Source organism: Mobula hypostoma, chromosome 3, assembly GCF_963921235.1.
Source record: "Mobula hypostoma chromosome 3, sMobHyp1.1, whole genome shotgun sequence".
Lineage (NCBI taxonomy): Eukaryota > Metazoa > Chordata > Chondrichthyes > Myliobatiformes > Myliobatidae > Mobula > Mobula hypostoma.
In genome coordinates this window covers 154,786,534-154,798,555 of record NC_086099.1, presented here as the reverse complement: position 1 = coordinate 154,798,555, position 12,022 = coordinate 154,786,534, and the positions used below count along the sequence as shown (strand labels likewise).

The 12,022-nt window shown below is 40.5% G+C and overlaps 1 protein-coding gene across 2 annotated transcripts in view; it reads right to left on the bottom strand.

The window, feature by feature from the left end:
* The window catches only part of LOC134344338 (ATP-binding cassette sub-family A member 13-like), a 219,322-nt gene that overhangs the window by 15,049 nt on the left and 192,251 nt on the right, over window positions 1-12,022 (bottom strand). For both annotated transcript variants that reach the window (XM_063043940.1, XM_063043941.1), the window contains exons 53-56: window positions 8,115-8,271; window positions 6,362-6,615; window positions 3,411-3,597; window positions 1,570-1,679 (exon numbers count right to left, since the gene is read on the bottom strand). In XM_063043940.1, coding sequence (XP_062900010.1) covers window positions 1,570-1,679; window positions 3,411-3,597; window positions 6,362-6,615; window positions 8,115-8,271 — 708 coding nt within the window. The remainder of the gene's footprint in view (window positions 1-1,569; window positions 1,680-3,410; window positions 3,598-6,361; window positions 6,616-8,114; window positions 8,272-12,022) is intronic.

Below are 12,022 nucleotides of genomic sequence, written 5' to 3'. Positions count from 1 at the left end.
TGCACTCCTTTGAGGATCTGCTTGCAATGCACTTCCTCAAGGCTCTCAATACCATCACAGATGCTCTTTCTCCAATCTCAGTATGGGTGGTTTGATCTTGAGATGTCTCTTGGTAGTCAAGGTCTCAAAGCATGTAGGAAGGTAGGAATCATCGCTGCCTGATAGACCATGAATTTGTGCCAAGACTGTGATCTTGATCATAATTTTTTGTAGGATTTTCCGTTCAAGGGCAGTTGTAATTCCATATCAGGTTGTGATGCAGCCAGTCAAATATACTCTCCACTAATATTAGATGTCATGCTAAATTTTTCCAAACTTCTAAAGAAGAAGAGGCGTGCCCTGCTTTATTCATAATAGCAGTTAAATTCTGGCCCCCCTGGACAGGTTCACTGAAATGATAACACCGAGGAATTTAAAATTGCTGACATTGTCTACCTCTGATCCCTGGATGAGGACTGGCTCATGGACCTCTGGTTTCCTCCTGCTGAAGTCAATAAGCAGCTCTTTGGTCTTGTTGATGTTGAGTGAGAGGTTGTTGTTGTGGCATCACTGAGCCAGATTTTCAATCTCCCTCCTATATGCTGATTTGTTAACACCTTTGATTTGGCCAACAACAGTGGGGTTGTCAGCAAACTTAAATGGCATTGGACCTGTGCTTAGCCACACAGTCATTAAGTGTACAGTGAGTAGAGGAAGGGGGATAGACACACAACCTCCTGGTGCATCTGTGCTGATGGAGATTGTGGAAGAGATGTTACCAATCCCATTGATTGGGGCCTACAATTTTGAGGGGACGATAACATTGAATGCTGAGCTGTAGTCAATAAAGAACATCCTGATGGATGCAACTATGCTGTTTGGATGTTCCAGGATTGAGTGAAGAGCCAATGAAATGACAACTCTTTGGACCTGTTGTGCTGGTAGGCATATTGAAGTGGATCCCAGTCGCTTCTCATCATGATGATATGCTTCATCACCAACCTGCCAAAACATTTCATGACCGTGGATGTAAGTGCTACTGGATGATGGTCATTGGGGCAGGTTATAATGTTCTTCTTAGGTACTATTATAACTGAAGCCTGCTTGAGGTAGGTGGGTACCTCAGACTACCAAAGCAAGAGGTTAAAGATCTCAATGAATACTGGAGCCAACTGACCAGCACAAGTCTTTAGTACTTGGACAGGTACTCCACCTGGCTGAATGCTTTCTACGGATACACCCTCCTGAAAGATGCTCTCATGTCAGCCTCAAAGACTGAAATCACAGGGTTAATGGGGGCTGTGGGAGATTGCAAAGGTTCTTCCATGTTTTGATGGTCAAAGCAAACATACAGGCATTGAGCTTGTCTGAAAACGAAGCTCTGATTTTGCTTGATTTCACCTTGTAACAGATAGTAGTATTCAAGCCTTTCCACAGCTGTTGAGCATCCTTCATTGTACGTGCTTCAATTGAATATTTACAAAAAAGTTCATTATATAACTTTAATTATATAAAATTTGTATAGCAGAAATGGATCAGGGAATTTACAGTCATTGTCATCTAACTATGAAATTCAGGAGACATAATTACCCTGCTGGAGTCCTAATAGTTGCACGTCCTGATGATGGTCCTACATCTCCTGTCAGAATCTTGAATGTGGTGGTTTTCCCAGCCCCATTTACGCCCAGCAGACCAAAGCACTAATACAAAAGGAATTGTTGAAATTTATTGTGTAGCATTTAAAAACAAAAACAAAAGCAAAAGCATATTTTCACCCTAGTAAGTCAAATCATTCTTAATGAATTCATCATTAAATAGGCTATATCAAAGCTCCAGATTATTTCCCTATTTCTTCACCCACAATAATTAAAATAAAACTGTAAACATGCTTTCTCCTTACTGAAATTGATTTTACTCTTAAGATCTTATTCATCAGGCAAAGTCTCCAGGAACCAATGTGTCAACATCCTTAAACTCAAGCCATGTAAAGCAGTTAAAGCTGAAGTATAGATGTAGATGCCATTACCTTTCACTTTTTCTTATATTCTACAAATACAGAAGATTAGCTTTTTTTTGTCACATGGACATCCAAACATACAGTGAAATGCATTGTTTGTGTCAACAACCTACACATCCAAATACGTGCTGCTGGCATCCCACAGTGTTGCTATGTTTCTGGTGCCAACACAGCGTGCCCACAACTCACTAACTCTTACTAACCCACATGGAATGTGTAAAGGAACCAGAGCACCCAGTGAAAACCTACGAGATCACGGGGGAAACTTAGAACAGTGGGAATTGAACCCAAATCAGTGGCACTGAGAAGCGCTATGCTAACTCTACACTCCCGTACCCTTTAGAGATGAATGATCTGAAGGTTAGCTTTATTTGTCATATGTACATCAAAGCATCCAGTGAAATGCACTGTTTGTGTAATATCATATTAGTGAGGACTGTGCTGGGCAGTGTGCAAATGTTACCACTCTTCCAGCACCAACATAGCATGCCCACAACTCACTAACCTTAACCATACATATCCGGAATGTGGGTGGAAACCAGAACACCCAGAGGAAACCCACGCATCGCGGAAGAATGTAGAAACTCCTGCGGAGAGCAGCAGGAATCGAATCCCAATCTTACAGCCGGAGCTGTAAAGCCATTGTGCTAGCTGCTATGCCACAGTGCCATACCAAGTGTCTATTAATGTCAGTTCTCAAATGTGTTCAGGAAAATAACAAAAGATTAGGATATTAGGTGAAAATGAATATATTCAGCTTAATAATCTGAGCTATGGCTAATTTTTGCATGTGTAGAGAATCAGATATAAGCAACTTGCATTACTCATGTGTAATTTTATGATCTTTCCGAAAGGATTATCTTTAAAACATTGTGTATTACTTTGGGTGTTCAAATAACTTTGAGCATTACGTGCACTATGTATGTCTTCTGATAAGTTGTTATATCAGACAGTTGTTAGCTGCATGTCATTTACCATCAGTAAAAAGTGTGTGGCTAAAAGTGCATCCCTGTAATTTGCCTTGCTAAGGCGTAACACAGAGGAATCTGTGGACACTGTGGACTAACCTGAATTAATTTGAACAGCGTAAATTACACAAAACATGTTGAAATACTCTTTTGAAATTCTTTTGATCGCGAGATTAATGAACATTGAATTTCATGAAAATAGTAAGAAAATTGACTTCTAATGAACCAATTAATGAATAATCACCAACATTATACAATAACATTAAACATCCTCATAAAAAAAATCCATCCAACAGAGGTTTTAAAAACAATCATGTATTGGGATAAGGAACCTTGAAGAGGAAATACAGTATTTAACAGCCAACGAGATGCTGGGTTGACAGAGAGAATTAAGAACAATAATGTTACTGGACAGATACTTTGGAAAAAATAGCTTTTATATGTACCTCTCCCATTGGAACTCCCATGGTGATTCCTTTCACAGCTCTAACTTTTTTGTTTAGAATATAGTAAGATTTCTTTAGATTGTGAATCTGTATAACATCATTGCTTGCTTCTCCATTCAGAACCCGTTGACATTCCCGCTTCACATCTTCATCATTATCTGCTGCATCATCCATTGAATCCTTGAATCTGGACAATGAAGAAAGATAAAGTCAGAGCCTTTTTTTATCTTTACTCGGAGCTCTGTTAAAAAGTCAGAGTAACTCAATACTATAATAAGTAAAGATAAAACTGGTTCAAAAATGCAATAGTCTAAACTATTTTAGACTGATTTCAGCATCTGCCTATGCTGTGGATTTCTTAATGCAAGTGTTCAGTATCTCGATCAATCTTGAATCTAAGGTTCTTTCCACATTTATTATAATTTATGGCATTTAGAAGTCTAAGTCTCACAGATGCCATAGAGTAAAGATGTGGGTGTGTAAAGGATGGAAATTCTTGAGAATTACCAGTACTGCCAAAAGCTGGAGATGAAAGGCAATACTTTATTGAGGTATACAATAGTTCACCAACAGAAGCTCGTTCAACTGACCAATACCAACAGTTCCAACAATGACTCTCCCTTCACCCATCCGCCAAAATATTTTCAACAGTCAAACTTTTATATTTCACTGTGAATTGAATAGATGTTGCTTCCCTTAATACTTGACTAAAATCATTCAGGGGTAATTCCTTAACACAAAATACTCTGCAGATGCTGGGGTCAAAGCAACACTTTCAACACACTGGAGGAACTCAGCTGGTCGGGCAGCATCTGTGGAAATGATCAGTCAATGTTTTGGGCCGGAACCTTTCATCAGGACTGAAGAGGGAAGGGGCAGAGGCCCTATAAAGAAGGTGGGGGGAGGGTGGGAAGGAGAAGGCTGGAAGGTTCCAGGTGAAAAACCAGTAAGGGGAAAGATAAAGAGGTGGGGGAGGGGAAGCAGGGAGGGGATAGGCAGGAAAGGTGAAGAGGGAATGGGGGAAAGCACAATGGGTAGTAGAAGGAGGTGGAACAATGAGGGAAGTAGTAGGCAGCTGGGGGAGGGGGCAGAGTGAAACTGGGATGGGGGAAGGGAGGGGGAGGGAATTACCGGAAGCTGGAGAATTCAATATTCATACCAAGGGGCTGGAGATCACCTAGTTGGTATATGAGGTGTTGCTCCTCCAACCTGAGTTTAGCCTCATCATGGCAGTAAAGGAGGCCATGTATGGACATATCCAAATGGGAATGTGAAGCAGAGTTGAAGTGGGTGGCAACCGGGAGATCCTGTCTGTTTTGGTGGACAGAGTGGACGAAGTGGTCCCCCAATCTGTGTCGGATCTCACCGATGTAGAGGAGGCCACACCAGGAGCACCGGATGCAATAGATGACCCCAACAGACTCACAAGTGAAGTGTTGTCTCACCTGGAAGGACTGTTTGGGGCCCTGAATAGTGGTGAGAGAGGAGGTGTAGGGACAGGTGTAGTACTTACCCTTGCAGGGATAAGTGCCAGGTGGGAGAACGGTGGGGAGGGACGTGTGGACCAGGGAGTCGCAGAGGGAACGATCCCCGTGGAAAGCGGAGAGGGGTGGAGAGGGAAAGATGTGCTTAGTTGTGGGGTCCAGTTGAAGGTGGCATAAGTTGCGGAGGATAATGTGCTGGATCCGGAGGCTGGTGGGGTGGTAGGTGAGGACAAGGGGAACTCTGTCCCTGTTGTGGTGGCAGGAGGATGGGGTGAAGGCCGAAGTGCGGGAAATGGAGGAGATGCAGGTGAGGGCATCGTTGATGACGGCAGAGGTACAGGGGTAATTCCTTACTGCCTGTCCTTCATGCTTATTTCTCCTGTTACAGGAGCTTTACAGGAGGGATATTGATTGTTTACTCGAACTACATGGAGGCTGTTCTCAAGCAGCTGCTGACTGGAGACACAGTTACAGCGGGCTGGGTTTCAGCATTGGCCAAGGCAGTAGGAAGGAGTCTGGAAAGGAGGTGGGCATACTCTCAACTGAGAAAGGACACTAGAAGACTCCCCCATTGACTCACCGCTGCATCTTCAACATACTGACTTCTGCATGAAGACAGTGCAATGAATGCAGCAATACATGGAAGCTCCAATATATATTTTAATGCATGCTCCAACTGAGAACCAACAAAAATAAGGAAATACTCAAACCTGAATTATGGCAGCAGCAGTTTACGCTTCCAATAAAGCTGCCACTGGCATTAAATTCTGTTATTATGAATGAGATTCAGCCAAAAAAACTGACAACTTACTCCAATGATTGGCCAATACCTTCCCTTCAAAAAGCTACATGTTGCATTTAAGTTATTCACATGCCCCGTCACGGTTACCATCCAGAAGCCGATCTCCCTCTCCAGACCAATTTGACCTACTGATTGCAACAACGTGATATGACACATTACCTATCCCAGGTTATGTGGCACGTTATGCCTTTTTACAAATTTACTCCCCACCAGTTCCCTAGTTGCTGGAGGAAGTAAACAATTAAAGGTAGTGGATATTTCATATCAGTCTTCCAAGATCTGAATGAGCAGGATGAACGAGGTCTTTCTCAGTATGGACTCAGTATGATATACCAGATAATCTGAGGAAGAGCAAGCTTGAAGATCCAAATGCCATATTTAGTTCTGTGTTCCTTTCCCTAAGCACTGGCAGATGATAAGCAGATGTCTTATCTTTAGATTTGCACCTATGATATGTATTAAAATGATAAAAGAGCCCACTAGACTATCCTACAAGAGAACCTTAGACAGGTACATGAATATGCAGGGAATAGAAGAATATGGACATTGTGTAGGCAGATGTGATTAGCTGGGTTTATGAATACTAATGCATTTAATCCAACTCAGCATTGTGGTCTAAAGAGCCTGTTCCTTTGCTGTCTGGTTTTATGCTCTGTTTTCTGTACCTGAGCTTGTGTAATAAATGTCCTTGGAACAGGAGTCGAACTGTGAAGAAGAAACATCCTTCCAGTGTTATTGCGACAAAGACCCAGCCAAGGTAGTCCATCTTAAATGGACTCACGTAGGAATCAATCCCAAACTCCTGAGTGAGATCAAATTGTAACTGATTGTAGGACAGTTCTATCAGCCCAAACGACAGACAGAACTGTGGAAAGATGATGAATGCCCAGCGAAGTACATTGTAAACATTCAGTAAATGCTGTAGGAGAGAAAAAAAAACATAGTGGAGGGATATTATCTCTGAAGATGAAATTCTAAATTTTTGGCAGTATATTCATTCATTATCCCATTACTTATATTCATTTACCCACCTCCTATCTTTTTTTACATCAACTCTCTTTATATTAATTACATATTCTCATATGATAAGTATTCCGATGTGAGCAAGTGTGAGGTTTTTCACTTCGGAAAACCAACCAGTGTAGGTCTAACACAGTGATCACTGGGGCACTAAGGAGTATGGTAGAACAAAGCAATTCATAATTCATTGAATATGGCATCACAGGTAGACAGGGTCGTAAAGAAAATTTTTGGCACACTGGCCTTCATCAACCGATGTATTGAGTACAGGAGATGGGACGTTATATTGAAGTTGTATAAGATGTTAGTGAGGCGTAATTTGGAGTGGTGTGTGCGGTTTTGGTCACCTACCTACAGGAAAGATGTAAACAAGGTTGTAAATTCACAGTGATTTGTCAGGTGTGGAGGACCTAAGTTATAAGGAAAGATTGAATAGGTTAGGACTGTATTCATTAGAACATAGAAGATTGAGAGGGGATTTGATAGAGGTATACAAAATTATGAGAGGTATAGATAGAGTAAATGCAAGCAGGTTTTTTCCAGAGGTTGGGTGGGACTACAACCAGAAGTCATGGGTTAAGAGTGAAAGATGAAAAATTTATAGGGAAAATTCTTCACTCAGAGGTCTGTGAGAACATGGAACAAGCTACCAGCACAAGTGGTGCATGCGAGCTCGATTTCAAAGTTTAAGAGAAGTTTGGATAGTTATATGGATAGTAGAGATATGAAGCACTATGGTCCCGGTGTAGGTTAATGTAAGTAGGCAGTTTTAAACAGTTTTGGCATGGACTAGATGGACCAAGGGGCCTATTTCTGTGCTGTACTTTTCTATAACTCTGAATTATTTACCCCAGTTGACACATGACAATCCATGCATATATTTTATAAATATCTATTTTTAAAGATGCAATCTGCAAGCTATATTTAGCTGACTTAAAAATAACCTATAATTAGAAACAGAAAGGTCATATTCTAAAATGGTGCAATCAAATGAGTTAGGTTCATCAATACTAATAGATTAAGGGAATAAATTTCATTGATTAGCTTGGTAAGAAAATCTTTTGGGGCTTTGTTCTGCAGTGCTGCTTTAACTGAGATCTAAGTTAACTAAGTTATCTAAGTTATCTAAGAACTAAAAAACAATATTTCTTGTGTAACAGCGTTTTTGTTATTCATTCTCTTTAGGATCAGACTAGCACCTTAAAATTTAAAAAGAAGCACGATTACCTACTAACTTCAAGGCATTATGATGTGAATTTAACTATCTGGAACTAATTTGAGACCCAAATTGATTCTTCACCTTGGATTCTCTGCAGAAATTTTTAGAATTCAATTTGGCCCATCACAATTTTTCTGACAACATAAGAATCATGGATTATGTTGTTTTGTTTTACATACCGCTTGGTTAGATAGAAGTCCTAGAAAGCGAGGGAGGTAAGTTGCAAGAATTGTGCAAAGACCCAGCACTAAGTTAATTGCAGTGTATGTTATAAAAGCAGTATCTGGACTGTTGAAGAGCCTCGAAAGGAAGTACATCCAGGGCATTGTAGCAAATCTGAAAGACAGATGAACAATACAGGTGAGCAGGCTGTAGTTTACTAATAACCAGATGATAATGAAAATTATGATTCAAAGATCAGTTATAATTTGGAACCATTTAAAATTCTTATTTTATTTCGTCTACTCCTAATTTCCAAATTTCAAAAATTCAGTATAGGTCCTAAACATCCAAAGGATTTTGCACTTCCATATGCAGAGTGATCACCCCAGAAACTCCACTGTTGATATTATTGAAAATACTGGTAAACTTAATTGAGCAGTTCTATGTTGGGTTTGACATTTACCAGTTCTCCTCTCCAGAAGAAACACCTAGAAGTACGCTAAAACTTGAAACGAGTATGTCTTTCCAAACCCTTGAGTCTCACTTTAGTGCCAGCTACTCCTTTTATTTCAGGGTTTCTTCTTTCAAAGTTTGAAATAAAGCCCTAGTCATGCAACTATACTTAACGCAGTACTTTCAAAGCAAAAATTAGGGATGATATTAAATAGTTGCTCTGAGAATTTGTGTAGAGATGAGCAAAGGTCATTCATATAGAGGGAGTGATTAAGTTACTGAACAAGAACCTCAAAGCAGTGTATATATTATCCCAAATATAATTTTAAACTTGGGGAACTTAAGTTGGGTGAATACATTTCTTTAACAGCACCATTTATAACTGTGACTTTTATCACAAAGTACAAGGATAGTACAAACACAAACACTGCCATCTGCAGTTTCCATTTTGTAGTACGTGCATTTTAAAAAATTCATTATCAAGATGCAGGAGTCACTTGTAGAGCCAGCATATATTGACTATTCCTAACAAGCTGAAGGTGAAACTGAATTGCCTTACAGAAATATTTCAGTCCTTCTGATGAAAGTACTATTGTAGGGAACAGAGTTCCAGGATTTGATATCAACAATGTGGATAAAAATTTGCAAATCAATGTTCAAAGTAAATTTATCAGAAGTATATATAGGTCACCACACACAACCCTGAGATACTTTTTATTGCAGGCATACTCAGTAAGCCATAATAGAATCAGTGAAGGAGGAACCCAACAGGGCTGACAACCAGTCTACCAAAGGCAACAAACTGTGCAAATACAAATCAAAAAACAGGAAATAATAGTAAATAAATAAGCAATTAATATCAAGAACATGAGATGAATAGTCCTTAGAAAGTGAGTCCACTAGTTGTGGGAACATTTCAGTGATGGAGTACGTGTTCTTATGTTCTTCTCAAATTCTTCATAGTTATTACTTATTTATTAATATTTCTTTTTGTATTTGCATAGTTTATTGTATTTTCTTCATTGGTTGTTTGCTCAGTTGGTGCCAACCTTCATTGATTCTATTATGTTATTAGATTTATTGTGTATGCCCGTAAGAAAATGAATCCCAGGATTGTATATGGTGGCATACAGGCACTTTGATAATAGATTTACTTTAAACTTCTGAAGTGAAGTTGAGTGAAGTTATCCTCTCTGACTCAAGAGCCTGATGATTGAGGGGTAATAACTTTTCCTGAAACTGGTGGTGTGAGCCCTGGGGCTCCTGTACCTTATTCCTGATGGCAGTAGCAAGAAGAAAGCATGACCTGGGTAGTGGAGGTCCCAGATGATGGATGCTCCTTTTCTGCAACAACACTTCATGCGGATGTGGGGATGGACTAGAGCACATCCACTACTTCTTGTAGGATTTTCCATTCAAGGGCATTGGTTTTTCCATGCCAGGCTGTGATGCAGCCAGTCAATATTCTTTGCATACACATCTATAGAAGTTTGTCAGTTTTAGATGTCATACCAAATCTTTGCAAACTGTAAGTAGAGGCGTTGCCGTACTTCCTTCACAATTGCACTTGTGTGCTGGACCCAGAACAGCTCCACTGAAATGATAACAGCAAGGAACTTGAAGTTGCTGGCCTCTCCACAGTTGATCCTCTGATGAGGACTGGTTCATGGACCTCCAGCTTCCTCCTCTTGAAATCAATAACCAGCTCCTTGGTCTTTGTGATATTAAGTGAGAGGTTGTTGTGGCGGCATCACTCAGCCGGATTTCAGTCTCCCTCCTACATACTGATTCATCACCACCTTTGATTTGGTCTATGACAGTGGTATCATTAGCAAACTCAAATATGGCATTGCAGCTGTGCTTAACCACACAGTCCATAAGTGTAAAGCGAGTACAGCAGGTGGCTAAGCACATTGCCTTGTGGTGCTCCTGTACTGATGGAGATTGTGGAGGAGATGTTGTGCCGAACTGAACTGACTGGGGTCTATTAAGTGTGGATATCGAGGATCCAGTTGCACAAGGAGGTATTGAGGCCTAGGTCTTGAAGCTTATTGATTAGTTTTGAAGGGATGGTAGTATTGAATGCTGAGGTGTAGTCCATAAAGAGCATCCTGATGTATGCACCTTTGCTGTCCAGATGTTCCAGAATTGAATGAAGAGTCAATAAGATGGCATCTGCTGTGGACCTGCTTTGCCGGTAGGCAACTTGGAGAGGATCCAAGTCACTTCACAAGTTGATATATTTCATCACCAACCTCTCAAAACACTTCATCACTGTGGATGTAAGTGCTACTGGACGATAGTCATCGAGGCAAGTTATGACACTGAGCTCATCTGGAAGTCAAGCTCTGTTGTCACCTATGTCGCTTGATTTCACTTTGTGAGAAGAGGTAGCATTCAAACTCTGACACAACTGTTGAGATCCTTCGTTGATTCAAGTTTAGTCTGGAATTGCCACTTTGCCCATAAGGTGGCTTTCTCGAGATTGTACCTGACCTTCTGAAACCTTCTTGGTTAACAGATTTGAATGTCTCTGATCTGGCCCTCAGGAGACTGGGGATCTCATCCAGGGCTTCTCTTTGGGGAAGACTCAATAATTCTGTGGGCATACACTTGTCTATGACGGGTTTTATATTCATGGTTAGTAAGTTTGCCAATAACCTAAAAATAGGTGGTTAGTAGATAGTGAAGAAGCTTATCAAAAATTACAAAGGGATCTTGAAAAGCTGAGTAAGTGGGCCAAGAAATAGCAAATAGTATTCAATGCAGATAAGATAACAGAGGGACCTTGGAGAACAAGTACATGGCTGACTGAGATTGGAGTCACAGGTAAACACAGTGGTGAAGAAGGCTTTTGGCATGTCAGAGTGTTGGGTATAAAAGTTGGAAGGTCATGGTAGAGATATAAAGGATGCTGGTGAGGCCACACTTGGAATATTGTGTTCAGTTTTGGTCATCCTTCTATCGGAAAGATGTTATTAAACTGGAAAGAGTGCAGAAAACATTTACATGGATGTCGTCAACACTTGAGGGACTAAGTTATAGGGAGAAGTTGTACAGGCTAGGACCTTAATCCTTAGAGAACAGGAGACTGTGATTTGAACTTAGAGGTTTATAAATCATGAGGGGCACAGGTGAATGCACTCAGTCTTTTCCCCAAAGTTGCGGTATTAAGACCAGGAGGGCATACGTCTAAGGTAAGAGGGGAAGATTTAAAAGGACTCGAGGGGCAAATTTTCAGCACGTAGGATATGTGGAATGAGCTGCCAGTGGTAGTGGTTGAGGCAGGTACAATAACAACTTATAAAGATAGTTGAACAGAAAGGTTTAAAAGCCTATGCGTCAAATGCTAGCAAATGGGATTAGCTTGGACAGGGCATTTTGGTTGGCATGGATGTTGGACCGAAGGGACCTTTTCTTGCTGTATGACTCCACAATTCTGTGATTAAGTCCATTGATGAAGAAGGGTCAG